Raw genomic sequence first — 18332 nt, 5'->3', positions numbered from 1 at the left:
GACTATGGTATATTGACACTTCATGTGAGCAGAAGGACAAGGCTATTTCTCTAGGTAGGTGGGTCAAGGAGGGTGTTTGAGCTGAGTGGGGATATGGGAAGCACCAGTGTGGGGGGAAGAACGTGGGCTTCATGGCTCGACCTCTTCTTGGCTTGTTAACTGCCTCAGGTCTTCATGGGTTACAAGGATAAGAATTCCAGCCTGTGCTGGGTTGCGATCCATGTGATGGCATCTTGTCTGGTTTCTCGCAATTTGATGTGTCCATGTACCTGAATCATGGCATTGCCGACGAACATATTAGAAATGCAGAATCTCAGGACCTCTCCCAGACCTCTGAATCTGAAACTGCATTTTTTAGCATAATCCCCAGGTTATTTACACGTACCGCAACATTTGAGAAACATAGTTGGTTTAGAAACAGATTGTGAAAGAGATTGGTATAAAGGCGGCGCCTGGAAAGATGGACCAATGCTGCTCGACTTTATATTGGTGTCAGAAACTTTGGGTGGTGCTCAGGTACACTGTCTCAGTCTTCACAAGAACCAAATGAGGTCAACTTTAGCTCCATTTTTCTTTATCAAAGAGACTCAGTGAGCTCAGATAACTTGCTCAAGTCCATAGACAGAATCGACTTGACAGTAGCAGAGCTGAGATCCTGGGGCTGATATATAGGGTATAAAAGGATTGGTGTGTTCTAAATGACAGGCGGATAGGGCAGCCCTTTTGAATCAATAAACAAGAAAAACTCATAGACACAAACAATAGTATGGTAGTTACCAGAGGGAAGGGGACTGGGGGTGAGTACAGGGTCTAGGGGGTCAAATATATGGTGACGGAAGATTTGACTTTGGGCGGTAAACACACATGCAATATACAGATGATGTATCATATAATTACATACTTGAAACCTATATCATTTTATTAACTAATGTCACCCCAACAAATTTAATACAAAAAATAAAGACATCTTGCCCTGGCCGGGTGGCTCAGTTGGTTGGGCGTCATCCTGTACACCAAAAGATCTTGGGTTCGATTCCCCAGTCAGGGTACCTACCCAGGTTGTGGGTTTGGTCCCTGGTCTGGGTGCTTATGGAGGCAACCGATCAATGTTTCTCACATAGATATTTCTCTCCCTCTCCCTTCCTCTCTCTCTAAAATCAATAAAAACATATCCTCAGGTAAGGATTAAAAAATAAATTAATAAATAAATAGCATTAAAGACATCTTGAGAAAATATATTATGCCTGTTACTATAGTTCAAGTTTCCCTTAATGCTAAACAAATACCAAGTAAGATGACCATGAATATTTCTTCCTTCCAAATTAATTTTAGATTTAGAAGAAAAAAAATCAATGAGCTATTTAAAGCTAAACTCATGTAAATTAAAGTCCATTCAATAAGGTCTAATTTTCTTAATGATTCTTCAAAATTCCGGAGGGAGGCTTTGATCTCACACAGCCCTGTTTCTTGATTCCACCCTGGAGAAACTTGAAATCTAAAATCTCCCAGTTGACAAGCTGGGTAGAAGAGTCTTTTGTTTTAACAGTGCCCTCTTGTGGGCAATTCCCCTCAAGTGAGGCCCCGTGATACTTGGGATTACTCTGGAGATCAGCTTCCAAGTCTGCTTAGTCAGGCAACAAGGTGGCTTTTGGATAACCTGGCCAGGCGAGGACCTCAGTGGGGTCTGATGCCAGAGGGGAGAGCAGTTTCTTAAAGCAGCCCTTCCTTCCCTACACTGTTTGGTAAAAGATGATAAAATCTCCTTTTTTGGATCTGCGATGGGTAGATAGATAGGTAGCCTCTTTTCCTTGCCAAGGACCTTGGAGATGTGGGCAGTGTCTGGCTGCTTCCCTGGGTCCCAAGCCAACTTTGTGTGGGTTACTTGAAGCTGAGACTGAGCCCGGCCTGGGTCTCAGCGCCTCCAGGTCTGCATTGTGTAGGCCTGTTTTGCAGTCTTGTCTACCAGCCCCAGCTTCCCACCCCACCATCTGTCAGAGAATTCCAGTTGTTAGCTCAGTGGAAAGTAAAGTAATAGCAAAACGGTGGGTGTGGATTATAACCCTGGAGAAGAATTTCATTTTGACAGTGTTTGAGTTTGGTTTAAACATCTTTTCCATGACTTTGTTTTAGCCCAGGCAAAAGTATAAGAGGAGCTCCTTCCTTTATTCTTTGGGAACTTTGTGGAAGGCTGTTCTTCCTGCCCATTGGCACTCTGTGAAATGGAAAAACGATGCATACTTTTTGTTTCATCAGAGAGAATTGAAGAAAGATTGAGAGTTTTTCCTCACATTCCATATATAGTGGTGAAAACGAACCTCCCATGGGTGGCCTGGAGCCCTGAGTCTCCCTGAGGTTCCTGGCTTCTGCTTCAGAGGAGTTTGGGGGGTGGGGGGAGGTATCTTCCCTGGTAGGATGGGGGCCTTGTGGTTGGTGTTGGGCATATGGGCAGAGGACATGTGGCTCTGAGGCCTTTAGATGCACAGGCTTTTGGGTGAGAAGGTCCCCGGTGCCAGTCCCAGCTCTGCCACTCGCTGTACTCGCCCAGTGAACTAACCTCTGCCCTGAGAAATGGCTCCAGCGACACTGCTCACCCTGTAGCATTTTTATGAGGCCTAATGCACGAGCACAGTGTGAGCTGCTGTTGAGAGTTGAGTACGTCCATCATCAGAATTTGAAAATAAGATCAGAAAACATCAGCTCCTAAAAGCTGAAATGGATAAAAATGAACTCAGAATGAGTGACATGGTCATTTGTGGAAATGACACGATTGAAATGACACTTCGTAAGCCTTTGACTGACAAGGTTGAGGAAAAAGAGTCCCAGCAAAATGGCAGGGAAATGGTGCCTGGAGAAAGTGGAGTCCAGTTGGCTGTATCTTCATCTCCGCCTTGGCTGACAGGCTGCTGTGAGCGGGGTGGTTTCTGAGGAGCTGAGGCCGACATGGCCAGTGGTTAGCAGCCCTTTCTAGGGTTTGGGTGTTCGGGCCGGAGGACCCTAGATCCCTGCAGGGGGGCGATGGGTCTGCTTGCCGGGCATCCCTTCCAGGGACCGAGCACTCCGGAGGGGTGGCGAGGTTCCCACCTTGGATGGCATGACCCCTCTGACTCTGACTGAGGACCTGATCTCGTCTCTTCAGCTGCTGATGTGCCTCATTTTTAAAGCAGGGAGGCGCTCTACGTGCCCTTCGCGTGCTAGTCCGAGAGGGCGGGGCAGCGTGAGGCTGCTGGGGGTCTGGAAGGCTTTGTTCGGCCCCCTTCCCAGGCAGGTGGAACTAGGATGACCATGCATCTTGACTTGCCTCATTTATATCAGTTTTCTGGGTGAAGTGTTTGCCCTTCACCCCAGAGTGTCCCACTGCAGGTGTGTGGTGCAGCAGGCACGGACACAGGCCCCACGCAGCTTCACACAGCCCTGCACAGCTCCACGCGGCTTCATGTCCTCTCCATCGCGGGCAAATATCCAAATAGGAAAAAGCATCTGGACTGACTCCGGGGAGCCCAGCCATCCTGCCTCATTCACCTCCAGACACTTATTTTGATGAATAGCTGGACCCTTAAAATGATCGCATTGATTTGGCTTGGTTTGGGCAGTAACCTCTGGCTGCTGTGACTTTCAGATTTTGAATATTTAGTTTCTGGAAGCCCCAATAGAATGAAAAACTTTATAAGCTTATTTAATTCTGAAATGGTAAACCATGATGCTTTGAATGATCTTTGCTTCTGTACATGATTGTCACTTGGCTTTGCTTACATTTTTATATTTAAGGAATTTGTCTATGTAAGTAGGAAAAGGGATGAGGGTTGCTTTTTGCTCGCTTAAAAAAGTCCCCTTTTCATTAGAAACTGGGGTACACATATATATTCTCTTATTAATTCTGCAGTGGTTTATCGATGTGGTGTCATCCCTCTGAGATAAAAGTAGCATTCAAGAATATTGTGAACATCGAAGGGGCTTCTATTAAAATCCATGGTAATATCTTTTGTGTTTTTTTGGCTTTCAGGTTTTCAAAACCCTTGGCACAGATGTCGTGAAGTCCGCCTTTGAAGGTTATAATGCCTGTGTCTTTGCATATGGACAGACTGGATCGGGAAAGTCGTACACGATGATGGGGAATTCGGTTCGTTGTTCACACTGTGGGAGGAGCATTTTTTTAATTTCTCTCTGGACTAACAACATTGTCTCTTTATCTATTTGGTCTGCACTAACTCGCTTTTCATGTTCTGACCATTCTTTAGCAATAAGATAAAGCTCAGTAATAGGTTGCACTGAATTTCATTTCAGAGATTTTAAATTGGAAACAGTTTGAAGTTTATAAGCATGAGTATTGGGTGCAGCCTCAGCTCATTTCCCATTTTTAAAGGCTTTATAATCTTATCACAGAAGCATCCGGGGCCCTCAAGTAATTTATTCTTCTTTTCTGCCAACACAACAGTTTGAATAAAATTACTGAACTATCTTCTTTTTAAAATTATTCAGAACATTTTTTCCCCAAGAAAAATGTAAAAAAATATATATATATCTTTGGTAGAAAGGTATTACATAAATCCAACAAATACATAAAAAGGGTTAGAATTATACAGTTTATATAGCATGTATATGTTTATAAACATAGTATGTAGAAATTAGTAATTATGCTATATAAATTAACAAACGTGGAAGTTATATTTGCCCCAAAATATGGAGTGAAAACTAGGCATTACTGCAGGAACTTGACCTTGGTTGTATTTTTTCCAGATCTAGATAGTGTTATGTTTTACGTTTTTTATGCCATGGTGAAACTGTTCACTGGTTCTCAGATCTCAGACCTAAGGCATGTTCTAGATGGAGACACTAGCAGAGGATCGCTGCTTCCTGCGGCGGGCACAGCAGTGTCTTTAGTGCTGACGGGTCGCCGGTGCAGGGAAGTAGTGCAGTAAAGGAGGCTTGGTCACCCCAGGTGACAGTGTTCAGTACATGTGTCCTGGCTTCCAACTCCAGGCTTTTCCTTGACGTGATCAGTAGATAGATGCTGGGCAGAAAGTCCTCAGTGCCAAAAGCGGGGAAGAGCAAATAGGAAAGAACCAACACATGCATTTCCTTTTGTCACTAATTTTCTCTTCCTGCTCTTCTGTGCCTTTGAAAAACTAACCTTATCTAAAAATTAAATTTCCCTGGAGCTGTCTTATGTAAGTTAAACATTAATGAAGCACTCATAAACTACAGCTGTTTGCTCTGAACTTACAGTTGAGTACTGTTTGTATATTTAAAAAAAAAAATTTTTTTAAAGCAAGAACTAAAAATACGGTAAAAGGCCTCTTTTTCCTTGGTAAAAATTGGTACTGATTTAATGGTATAAAGAAAAAAATCTCTTAAAGCTGTGATGACATTTCCTTTGTTTTTTGGGCAGGGGATCTAGGGAAGCTGGAGATGGACTTCAGAAGCAAACATTGAAGCTCTGAAGTTTCAGTTTTCTAACAGCGTTTTGCCTCATCTTTCATGTCATTCTGATGTTCATCAGCTTGTTAGTGCTGACTGAACGCGAAAATTATTGATTATGCCTGCATCTGGCTATAAGTAATATGTATTAAGTCTTCCCGTCTGGGAAGGCCAGTGAGGAATTAGTGCATCAAAGGAGGGATGTCCTCCGTGTTTTAACGTGTTCCTACCCCTGTTTTAAGACCATTGTTAGCAATTTTGAGAGTTTACAAAGTTTTCCTTGGTGTTTCTTTTCTGCACAGTGTACATTTCAACTTCTTTGGTCACTTGTCCAGATCTGACTTTTAACATTTATTCTATAGCTGTAGACTATCTTGTTTTCTTATGTTTGCATGCCGCAGTTTAGCTGATAATCTCACTGTGTGGAAATCAGAAAGCCCAACCCTCTTATTTCAGAGAGTAGGGAGCAGCTCTGGGGAGCAAGTGGTGTGTCTCGGCCCCGGGTGGTATAGGCTTGGGGTTGGTGTGCCGGCCTGTGAGTCCAAGTCCACTCCAGCCAACTACATATGCAGTCATCCGTTGCTTTTGTTTCGAGTGACAGCTGTTGTCCTTCCTCTTCCCCACTGTAGGGCGATTCTGGCTTAATACCTCGGATATGTGAAGGGCTCTTCAGTCGTATAAGTGAAACCACCAGATGGGACGAAGCATCTTTTCGAACTGAAGTCAGGTAGGACCCGGACCCGAGTGAGCAAGAGCTTGGCTGGAGCTTACCTTTAAGGCACCAGGAATGGATAAAGCCCTTGGTTCCTGAGGGAGAGTCTGCCTTTATCTCCTGACCTATGGTAGTTGGATATAGACCTGAAAACATGTTTGTTTTCAGTGACTTTCTTGGGCACAGTTTGAATTAGGATTTGGGAGGCTGGTAGAAATAACCCAGATTCGTCAGAAACACTAATTTTGGATGTTTTGCTCAAATGCCATGAGCTTTTGACTTTTAACAGCATACCCAGTTAATTACCTTATTCTTGTAGCTGAATGTGCTGTGTGTTTTTCTTTGTGTTGGTAGGATCACTAAAAATGTCATCTTTAAATATATCTGCATGGTTGAGGTGTTTTTTCCTCGAAATTAAGCCTTTCTGGGAGCCTGTCTCCTCATTGGTTTTGAGGACAGACGTAGCAATCAGGAGCTCTTCTTCTCATGGCTGCTCTCAGTAGCTGCATGGCCTTGGACAAGTTGTCTAAATCCCCCGAAACCTCTACTTCCTACCCTATAAAATGGGGGTAATCGGAGCCCTTACCTCTGGGTCGTTGTCGGGATTAAATGACACATTCCACGTAGAGTGCTTGGCGTAGCACCTGACGCATCCTTAGCGCCCATAAATGCATGTTGCTGCTGTTGTTACTGTTATTATTAATATCTGAAATCATTTTTCTGAATTCAGTTCTATTTAAAATTTTTAGCTACTTAGAGATTTATAATGAACGTGTACGAGATCTACTTAGGCGGAAGTCATCCAAAACCTTCAATTTAAGAGTCCGTGAGCATCCAAAAGAAGGACCTTATGTTGAGGGTAAGAATGAATACTTCACAGCCCTATTCTTATTGGGAATTTGTGCAAAAATAATAGTTGCAAAGAAAAAAGTAGGATGATGGTGAGATACAATTTTTTAATTTATTTGGCAGCTTAATATAGTAAAAATGCCGTGCTGTTTCTACACAATGTTTATTTAGTGAACTCATACTTCACTGGGCACTCACTGGTTTTCTGGGGCTTGCCAATAGATTTCCTCTGGCTTTAAGAACTCTCTGGCAATTTGTTTTCCAGTGTTCTCAGGCAGGATAAGCAACCCTATGACCTGTCTTTTTTAATGGCATTGCATTTTAGCGGTATATTTTTACTGACACTAATGGTAACACATGACCAGAAGGAGATGCTAAGACGTCTTGCCTTTTGAGAAGGTCATTTACAGAGTTTCCTGTGCTGTGACTCTCAGAATTTGTGGTCTGATGGCTGTGTCACAGTTGATTGTGAGGCATGTCACAAGTATAGATGGGTAAGGGGATGTCCCTTGCTAATTATTTTAAATATAGGCTGGATTTAAAGCTCTTCTTATTAAAATTTTAGAAAAAAAAAAGCTACTCTCACTTATTCTGAGTAAGGCATCTGAGTAGTGGCCAGTCTGTAGGAACCACACAGAAGAATGTGCTTGAGTGTGGCTGTCATCTTTTGGGTGTGTCTTTTTGGAGGCAAGGCTGAGAACTGGTCATGGTGTTAAAGATGTTCCGGTCACGGTCACTCATTTTACTTGCAGATATCAGGTGAACCAATAGGACCCCATCTGCATTTATTAAAGTTCCAATTGAACTTTTGCGTTTTATGCCCAAAGTAAGGTGTGTGATTATGCATTTGCTTGTGGAGTGTGGAATAGCTGTTATAGATTTAGCCTAACTGTGCTTCATGTTTTCCCTCTTATTGTGCTAGTAGGTGTTAAAACATATTATAAAGCTGGTTTATGAAGAGACAGAATGGTCAAACAGGCTAAAACATTCAGAATTTGATGTAGGTACACATGGGCATTTAGTTTCTAATACATTTGCTATTCAAACATTGGGGGAATATGGGTTATTAAGTCAATTATTTCCAGAAATTTGGAGAAAGGAAGGCTTTAAAAAATCGGACTTAAAACCCAGAAACCATGAAGTAAATGTGTTAAATTTGAAGTGGTAAAACAATAAAATTTTATACTTGGCAGAAGAACCGTATGCAAAGTAAAAAGACAACTTACAAAATGAGGAAAATATTTTCAATTCAAGTTTCAGACAAAGGACCAATGTTCCTAATATATAAAGAGCTCCTATAAATCAGTAAGGACAAGTCCGGCAACCTAGTAGAAAAATGAACAAAGTGTGTGAATAGGCTGTCCACAGAAATAGAAATACAGATGATTTTTAAATGGAGGAAAGAATGCTCAGCCTCACTCATAGAGAAAAGCAAAATAAAAATGCTTCAATATTACACTTGTTAGCTGTCTTTGGCAGATGTAAGCAAGCCTGATATGTCAGCGTTGGGAGACAGGCAGTTTTATGCAGTGCTCCTGCTGGGTGTTAATGGCCTTCTGTGGGGAGCAAGTTTTGCCATATCTATCAAGATTTCAAATGTGCTTGATCCAGCAATTTCACCTCTTACGAATTCATTCTGCAGAAATATTTACACACATTTGAAAAGACCTGTGTACAAGACTGTAGCAGTGTTACTTATAATCGGAAACAAAATATGAAGAACTTCTGTAATCTCGATGGGCAACTGGTTAAATTGGTTATGGCTCATGCGTGCCGGCAAATGCTCCCATACAAGTGAACGGGAGTCACTTTAACGGATACAGAATATTCTTCAATATATTATTCTATAGAAAAAAGCAGGATGCAAAACTATGTTTTTGGTATGCTGCCATTTGTGTAAAAGGAAGGGAAAGTGTTTTTTAAAAAAATATTTATTGCCCGTTTATGTATGGGTTATTTCCAGAAGGGTATGGAGGAACTGCTACTTTTGGGTTGCCTGGCAGAAGGGGGTGTGGGTTAGGGTTATAGGATAGGGGTTGGGGGACAACCCTTTACGTAAAATACCTTTTGTAGTGTTTGACTCTGGAACTATAGGAATGTTCCCAAGAAAATGAATTAAAGTGTTCAAAGAGGATTTAAAAATTGCTTTCTGGCTTTGCCTGAAGTTAGTGTTTACGTTTCCCTTCCCTGTGCGGAGGCTGGTGCGGAGGCTGGTGCGGAGGCTGACGGTAGGAGCTACCATTTATCTCTGTGTTAGGCGGGCACTACTCAGATCGGATGCCTGGCTCCCGGGGGGCTGTGGGACTCGGCCCTAACCATGTAAGTCGCTCGCGAGCAGCAGAGCTGGGATTTGATCCCCGGAGGCCCCGCTCCTGAGTGTGTTATCAGCTGCCCCTCTCTAGGAACAAGTTAAGATCTCCAAACAACACATTTGTCCAGTCATGTCTTATTTCATAGAGGTAAATTTCTTATTCCATTTATTGTATATTAGGAAGATTTCTTCACCCCCCCCCCCTTTTTTCAGATTTATCCAAACATTTAGTACAGAATTATGGTGACGTAGAAGAACTTATGGATGCAGGAAATATCAATCGGACGACCGCAGCGACTGGGATGAACGACGTCAGTAGCAGGTCTCATGCCATCTTTACCATCAAGTTCACTCAGGTAAGGGCAGATTTGGGGACCAGCTGGCTCCGTCCCTGAGGTCTGTACTTGCTGATTAGCACCAGCTAATTGTTGAACCAGGAGCCTGCAGGCAAAGGTGACTGACTGTCATGTTCCTGTTAATTAGACGTGAACATGTGCTGTGTGCTGAGTTTCTCTGTGGTTATAATCAGCGATTTGAAATGTCCTGATATGTACTCTTAAGAAATATTTAGCGGGCTACTGCCCTGTACAAAACACAAAACATCTTGCTTTGTGCTTAATTAAGCAAAATTTTTCATTGTTGTAACCTCTGTGGGAGATAGTGGATTGCAAGTCAGACCAGTTAGAGGCCAAGGTATGTAAGTCGTTGGGGTGCATTATGGCTCCATGGAGCTCACCCCACAATGCTGATTCTGATTATTAGAGTGATACTCAAGGACAAGGAACATTTTTATGTACTAATATAATAATTCACTCCGATCAAGGCAGGGGAGGGCATTTTGAATATATCTGGAAATTATTGAAGGTACATATTTTGACACCTAGGCTAGTAGAACAGATGAATGCAAAAATGTAGGGTCTTGTCGGGGCTTGATAGTGTGTTTGGAGTTTGGGGATGTCCTGGCTTATATTGACCACTGAGCACATCAGATACAAAAGGTAGCATTTTGTAATGAGGGAATCAGAGGGCAAAAAAAAAGAAAACTTCTCTTAGGTCAATTGATAAATTCTCCACATCTTTACCTTCTGTTAGACCTTTGCTTTGATTTACTCTAGTGGTTTTCTCCCCAGCTTTCCAGTTAATGCAGAGCTAGTTGTGACTATTGCTAATTTCTAAGAGGCTTACATTTCTGTCAAAACATGCCAATTTCTTTTTAGCATTTTGGTTCAGACTGTAAAGTGTAGGTTAAAAGTCTTTGAGAAAGTAAGGTTTTGGTAGAATTTGGAATCAAGAACTATAGTATTTCAGATGATCACTTTTTTAATAATTTGTTAAACAGATGTTTTAATATCAAATAATGGTCAAATAATCTTTTACATAACTGTTTACATTCATTGTGTTTTGGAGAGACATCATGCTCTGAATGCTGAAGGTTCTAGATGAAAACAAAGCTAATTGTTTACTTGTATTTCTCTTTGTCTTGTGCCTCTCAGTGCCTAGGTTCCTACCCCTCTGCAGTCAGACTCAGTGAGCCTTTGTTGAGAAACAGTGAGTGATTTCAGCAATGGAATATGCTCCAGAAAATTTAGGAATCACCTATGGTATTCAGTTTAAGTTTGGGAGTTTTTATGATCAATGAGAAGGCCAATGAAACAACCAAATTAAAAACCAAAACCAAAGCTAAGCTGAGAGATCATAGTGAGAAGTGGAAAATAAGCACGTGTACCGTTACCAACATCAGAGCCGTTTATGCTTCATCGGTTTTGCTTTTCTGTTTCGCCACAGGCCAAATTTGATTCTGAAATGCCGTGCGAAACCGTGAGTAAGATCCACTTAGTCGATCTTGCTGGAAGTGAGCGCGCCGATGCCACTGGTGCCACTGGGGTGAGACTCAAGGAAGGGGGGAACATTAACAAGTCCCTCGTGACTCTGGGAAACGTCATTTCTGCCTTAGGTAGGTTTATACCGGTCTCCTGCCTCCTCTTATTTGTTGTGGTCCTGTATTAGCACAAAGCAATTATGTTTGTGTTTTAAACTCAGGTTGTATCCTCAAGGTTTTCTGGAGCTGAATTAGAGAGAAAGGCTTTAATAATTGTCTTTTTTTTTTTCCCCCTCCCTGCAGCCGATTTATCTCAGGATGCAGCAGCCCCTTTTGTAAAGAAGAAGCAGGTTTTCGTGCCTTACAGGGATTCTGTTTTGACTTGGTTGTTGAAAGATAGCCTTGGAGGAAACTCTAAAACCATCATGATTGCCAGTAAGAACTTTCAATTCTTTTCCTCAACAGAGTGTTGTATGCGAATTAACTGTAAATGTTTACGTTTAAGGAGTCTCATTAGGAAATCGCTTCTTTTTTATGTAAAAAAATAATAGCTTTTCTATCATGAAAAAACAACTAACTGATCTAGTTTGCAGTGTCCTGTTGCTCTTTTTCTCTCTTACTGGTTCCATAAACTTGCCATGTTCATGGTGATGCAGGCTGGGGTACATGCAGAACGATTCTCAGCTTTCCTCTGCTTAAAGAGCAGGATAGAAACGTTTAACTCCACTAACTTGCAGAAGAAAATCATTCTAGGGACCTAAAGTAACCCAACTTAAAAGTTTTAAAACAGTAAATGTGGAATTTAAAATTAAGAATTGAGGGGGAAAAGACACAATAAATATAACAAATAGTAATAATAGTAATATATTTTACTTCTGTATTTTTACTAATTAACTAAAAGAAGCAGAACAGAAAAAAATATACAAAGAGAAGGTGACTGTTGAGAGCTCAAAGCTGTTTCCCTCTTGACCCCACTTTTCTTTCCCTTTTCTCCCTCCTTTCCCTTCCCCTGCCTCCATGTCTCCCCGACTCCCCTTGCCATGTATTAACTGGGCAAGGGATCTACCCCAGGGTGCGCACCCCAGATGCATTATGTAGCCACCTAAGCCCTAAAGTTTGTGGGGTGGGGTGGAGGGTGCAGTTAACCAACAGCTTTATGAAGAAAAAAACGAACTGATATACTGACTGTTTCCAAAGTATTCATGCTCTGGATTTTTATAGATGGTAGACTTTGCCAGAACTATAAAAGAACTATAAAAAATATTTTAATTTCTACTTAATACTGAGAAGTACAAATACAGTAGTCCCCCTAATCTGTGGTTTTGCTTCCTGCGTTTTCAGTTACCCCTGGTCAACGTTGGTCCAAATATATTAAATGGAAAATCCCAGAAATAAAAAATTAGTAAGTTTTAAATTGTGCACTGTTCTGAGTAGCAGTGACGAAATCGCGCACCCTCCTGCTCGGTCCTACCCAGGTCGTGAATATCCTGCGTTTGCCCAGTGTCTTCACACCGTATATGCTCCCCGCCTGTTGGTCATTTGGCAGCTGTCTGGTTATCAGATCAGCTGTCCTGGTATCATAGTGCTTGCGTTCAAGTCACTCTTATGTTACCTAATAATGGCCCCAAAACGCAAGAGTCCTGAGGCTGGTAATTTGGATATGCCAGATAGACTGACTTCATCAAGTGCTTCTTTTAAGTGAGAAGTGAACCTTCTCAATTTAATAAGAAACAAAAATTGCGTGTTGATGTTGCTAATACTCACGGAAAGAAGGGGTCTTCTCGCCGTGAAATTGTGAGGAAGAAAAGAAAATTCATGCTACTTTTGCTCTCGCACCTCAAAAGGCAAGTCACGGCCGCAGTGTTGTGATCAGTGCTTAGTTAAGAGGGGAAAGGCGTCCAGCTGTGGCTGGAAGACGTGGACCGAAAATGTGTTTCGATGGGTAGCAACGTGCTGCTCCAGAAAGCGCCGAGCCTCTGGGCAGACTTCAGCAAGGTGCCCCCCGAAACGAGTCACGCCAGCCGTTCGCTGCAAGTCAGGGATGGTTACACAGGCTCAGGAACAGGTTTGGGCTAAAAAATATAAAAATTACTGCTGAAGCTGCGTCTGCCCCTGGAGGAGCTGCGGCCACATTCCCAGCAGAGGTGACGAAGTTGGTGAGGGTGTGATATGATCAGCGCCTTCGGGCAGGCACTGGGGGCTTAGAACATATCCCCCAGGAAGGGGGGGCACTACTGTGTCCTGAAGTCCTCTTTTTCTTGTATTTCTAACAGCACAAGCTCCCTAACCTACAGTGGAGTATCTCACATCCCAGTTTAGAGTTGCTTAGGTGGCTGATTCTATACTTAAGAAGTGCAAAATGACATTTAATTTAGTGTAATGAGTGCTTTTCCTATAAATCTTAGATAATTTTTAATATTCATTACTGTGGCAATGAATATTTAGGCTATCCAATGACCTGGGGTTGATCTGATTTTTAAATTACAAACCAACTCTGTGTTAAATGAAATCCAGAGCGCTGGATAAATTATTTTTTTAATTCATTCTTCACAGCCATTTCACCTGCTGATGTCAACTACGGAGAAACCCTAAGCACTCTTCGCTATGCAAATAGAGCCAAAAATATCATCAACAAGCCTACCATTAATGAGGACTCCAACGTCAAGCTCATCCGTGAGCTGCGAGCTGAGATAGCCAGGCTGAAAACGCTGCTCGCTCAAGGCAATCAGGTTGGGATTCTCCGCGACTTATGGATAATTTTCTTTGAGTAATGGCATCTATTTCTAGATCTTAATGAGGCAATTATCTCACTTATTGTATTGATTTGAGTAAATAAGTACTAAGTAAAGCTTGAATGAGTTACCTGGTCTCTCCTTTACATCACCCTTCCCTTGGCTTTACATTTATTAAGTGCTCTGTGTGTAAGTAAGATTTTATCCGCTAAATCTGAAATGATTAACTATCTAATAGTTATCAATTATGGATGGAAATTTAGCATGCAGTAGGATTAGCATAATCTCTCTTAGTGGAAGGAAATTGAGGTGCTTGCTTGGAGTTACATTTAAAATTCTGTTTGTGCATTCTGTGACTTGAAAATGTATTTTAACAGAAGGAAGGAAAGACTAGTTTGAGCACCTTTCTGAGTTTTTGTTTTGCATTGCCCTGTACAGAGGTGGTTACGGTGGTACAGTGGCATGTGTGACACACCTATGGCCTGGCTGAGATCCTTGCTCGATGTTGAAACAGTCTCACTTCAGGATCTTTTGGGATTCTAGCGAAGGAGCCTCGACCCTTTGTGTTTTTCACAGTAAACTTACTTATAATCTGCAGAGCTTACATTCAGAATTTCATTCCATAGTGTGAGCTAGGTTCTTCTAGGGTTAGATACTTGTAACGAAGGCCACTCTTAAAAGAAAATCAAAGATAGCCTTTCAAAATGTTTGAGTTAGATTGGAGTTAGACCTAAATTAAGATACACGTCTTCCCATTTTCTTAACCTATGAATAGATGTCTTAAGTGTATCATTTAAAAATTAGTTTTCTTTAAATGCAAAGTGCTCTCCCTAGAGCAGCTTTCTATCTAGGAATATATGGCTCATGAGGCCCTAGACATCCCCTTTGTGGTTTAACGTATGAAAATCTTGACAAGGTGAAAATCTCACTGTTTCCTGTGTCCTGAAATACATCTGACATTCTTTCCCATAAGATAGGGACAGTAGGTGCTTAGGGATTGCTCGTTGCACTAAAAACACGTCCGCATCCGTTTACTCTTTGATGTGGAGCTGTCCTGTGTGTGAAAGGAAGCTGTCAGAACAAATAGTCCAGCTGTGTGTGAGGTTACCAGGCTCATAGAACTTATGATATGAACCCCAATAGTCATTTTTATTTATAACACCTTGTTTTTGGGATCTTTTTCAATGTTTTAAAAACATTCTTTATCTGAAGTAAACGTTTAAGCTATGAAGGCGCTGTTGAGAAGCCATAGCTTTGGGTTTCCCTCAGAGCATTGACTCTTGTAATAGGTGTGTCCCTGGTGGGGACCCTGGAGGATATGCCTATGGCATTGTTACAAGAGATGTTGGCTCCTGTGGGTGTGGGCTTCTAAGCCAAGGTGGGACCCACACATACCTTGACCCCTCAAGAGGGCCAGAGACAGTCCTCCAGGAGCTGTGGGGACCACTGCAGAGAGCACCCCATTCCCCTGCCCTTCCCTGCTGGCCGCCCTGCTTCCTGCTGAGTAGACAGATGTCAAGTGTGGCCCACGGTGGTCTTGTCAGTCTGAGTGTTTAACTGAGCCTAGTAAGGTCACCTCATGGGCATTATTATTTGTTCAAATAGAAATTGAGAAGTAAATAGTAATGAAAAAAATAGTCTCTGAGGAGGACAACTTGGCTATTAAAAAAATCATACATATAAGTGATGCACAAGTTTCCCTCTAGAAATGTATTGTGTTGCTACAACCGTGTACTGCAGGCAACTAGTAGAGGAATAGTCATTGTAGTATTGTCAATAGAGCAGAAGTTTAGAAAAAACTGCATTTCTGCTAATAGGAAAGCACTGACGAAAATTACAGAATATCCATGCAATTCCACTCTGTGGTGGAACTGGAATTCTTAGAAAGAATGAAGTGGTTTTGTTTGTGTTGAATTTTTCCCAAGATATATTGTTGAGTGAAAAAGACAATATTCAGAATAATGGTCATGTTGTTTATGTTTAAAAAAACAACAAAAGCATGCTTGCCGATGACCACAATAATTGCAGGTTTGCAGGGCAAATTGGATAGAGGCGGCCCTGTGGGGCGGAGAGGGAGCACGTCCCCCTTTCTTTTTTTCTTAGGACATCTGAGGAGCACCGTGTCCTGCCTGTCAGATCATGAGTTATGAGCCTGGCTTCATTTGCCTCTCCTGTCGCAATCTGCCTTGGCCATCCTAGTTCTAACCTGACTTTGGTGCTTATCTTTCTCATGTCGGTCTTTATAATTTTGCAGCCTGGGCGGGGGAGTGGATAGGTTGTGGTGTAGCCGTCCCGTACGAGGAATATCACCCAGCAGTGAAAATAAAGGAGTTTGCTTTGCATGTGTCCACGTGGATGGGCTTCAGAAGCCTTTGGCGGAGCAAGACTTAAGCTCTTTACGTTTTGAATTTTATAGCTTGTGCATATTCAAAACAGACCCTTTTTTTAGGATCCAGGACTAGGCATTTAGATCGTACTTGATTTGGGGAAATGTCAGTTATATGACATGTTTGTCTTTTCTTCACTTTGCTGATTTGCAGTGCAAATGTAGGTTTACCGGCTACCATGGTTTTGAGTATTATGAGATATGTAGCCCTTGGAGTAAAGACTTAGTGGTGTGATTGATGCTTTTGAGGGTTCGGGGTGGGGGGTGTGGGACAATACTTTTTACCTCTGTTTAATAGTTTATTTGGCAGTTTGTGGTGATTTACTATATCACGGAGCAATCCTCGCTCTAGATTATTGCTGTTTTCTAATTGCTGCCCTCTTATGGTTTAAATCCTAGATTGCCCTTCTAGACTCCCCAACAGCCTTAAGTATGGAGGAGAAACTTCAGCAGAACGAGGCCAGAGTAAGTGATACCTTGATGTCTTGTTATTTTCAAATTATAACTTTCACTATTACTTTAACATGCTCTTGGCATTTGAGACTTATTTTCTTTCTTCACTGCACTTAACACTGCCCAGCACTCCCACCCGTGATAATTTTTAAACAAGCACAGTGGTTGGCTTTTTATGTATCTCGTCATGTTCTCTGCCTGAATGAGTGGGGTTTGTCAGGCACAGGATGGGGTTTGTCAGGCACAGGATGGTTAAGCGCCCCTGGAACCCACACCAGGCCTTCATGCTCGGCGTTCATGGCCCAGCAGCGGGCCCCCCGGTTCAACCATGTCCACCGTTGTCTTTTTTCCCCATTCTTGTACTTCATTTTCAGCAGCACTTGGGGAATTTTGAAATACTCTAGGTAGAGACTTAGTTTCTCTTAATCTAGGTGAGGTTTGAGCCAGGGACAGAGTGGCAGTGAGTGACCAGAAGAGAGACTGTCCCTGGAGATGTTGTGGCTGAAGCCAGCATTTGTGCGGTGCTTTTTGAAAACCAGTTTCATGGTTGACCTGGTTCTACGCTATTTATTTTTTTAAATAACTCTGTTTGAAAAGAGAAATGGGCGTTAAGAACATTTTTGGGATTGGATGTTGTTCATCGCTCTGAATGGTTAAAACAGATTAAAAGGAAACTGGGTTCTGTTGGTGAAGCTCTTTCAGGAATACACAGTATTGAAGATATAAATTGAGTGGTTGTTGGGAACTTGCTGACACCTCCCTGGGTAATTATGATAAATAATTTGATAATAGCACTAGTAATATCATCAGTTTCTTAATCTCTGTATTTCTCGTGGAATTTTGTATTTAGTACAGTAGTTCAGATTCTAATTTTGATTGCTTCGAAATGTCTGGATATAGTCGTAAATTGTTTCTTAATAATAGTTTCCAGGAATACCCAGCAAGTTAATCGGAACCAATAAATGTTTTAATTTGAATGCATCGCACCTGCTGTGACAGAAATGACTGCCTATCTTGTTCATAACATTTCCTAAATTTTCTCCTATTTTTTTGCTGACCCTTTAAAATTGTTTGCCATCTGCTTGGCTATAAATCTTTATTACTTGATCACATTGTTAGAGGTGATATCATATGTTTGCATTTTTCTTAATTTTGTAAATTAAAATTATTTGCTTTACAGTCAATAGTAAAATAGACCCAGGGCATACACCATTTGTTTAAAGCTGGAATCATTTGATTGAATTGGAAAAGGGCTAATTGGCTTACATTTCAGGGAGAACATATACGTTGGTGAAATACAGAAGCATTCATTGTTGAATGCCTTGTGTTTCTCAGATAGGTTGCCAGTGAGAATCTCTTAAACCGACTACTATAAATTAGTAAATTCAGCACACTAGCCTCTCCCCTTCTGTGGGGAGAGAAGGCGTAAGAATATTCCCTCTCTGTAAGCTTCTGCAAAACAAAAACCCTGAGACCCATGTACATTCACTGCTGTCTTCGTAGTCTGAGGGGTTGGCATCACTCACGTGAGGAAGGATTGGCGTGTCTGACCGGTTCCAGGTAGATCAGGACAGGACAGCCTTACCAAACCATTAAAAACAAGCAAAAACAAAGAGGTTGTCAGGTTTCTTTCTTTCTTTTTTTTTTTTCTTTTT

General features: G+C 41.7%; 1 protein-coding gene across 2 annotated transcripts in view; it reads left to right on the top strand.

The window, feature by feature from the left end:
* The window catches only part of KIF16B (kinesin family member 16B), a 197312-nt gene that overhangs the window by 26332 nt on the left and 152648 nt on the right, over positions 1 to 18332 (top strand). For both annotated transcript variants that reach the window (XM_081148758.1, XM_081148757.1), the window contains exons 4-11: positions 4001 to 4117; positions 6045 to 6142; positions 6877 to 6986; positions 9501 to 9643; positions 11073 to 11241; positions 11410 to 11541; positions 13660 to 13835; positions 16624 to 16689. In XM_081148758.1, coding sequence (XP_081004884.1) covers positions 4001 to 4117; positions 6045 to 6142; positions 6877 to 6986; positions 9501 to 9643; positions 11073 to 11241; positions 11410 to 11541; positions 13660 to 13835; positions 16624 to 16689 — 1011 coding nt within the window. The remainder of the gene's footprint in view (positions 1 to 4000; positions 4118 to 6044; positions 6143 to 6876; positions 6987 to 9500; positions 9644 to 11072; positions 11242 to 11409; positions 11542 to 13659; positions 13836 to 16623; positions 16690 to 18332) is intronic.

This window comes from Miniopterus schreibersii (genome assembly GCF_964146895.1).
Source record: "Miniopterus schreibersii genome assembly, chromosome: 10".
NCBI lineage: Eukaryota > Metazoa > Chordata > Mammalia > Chiroptera > Miniopteridae > Miniopterus > Miniopterus schreibersii.
Note: the sequence above shows the minus strand (reverse complement) of the source record. Positions and strands in the feature narration are given on the sequence as shown.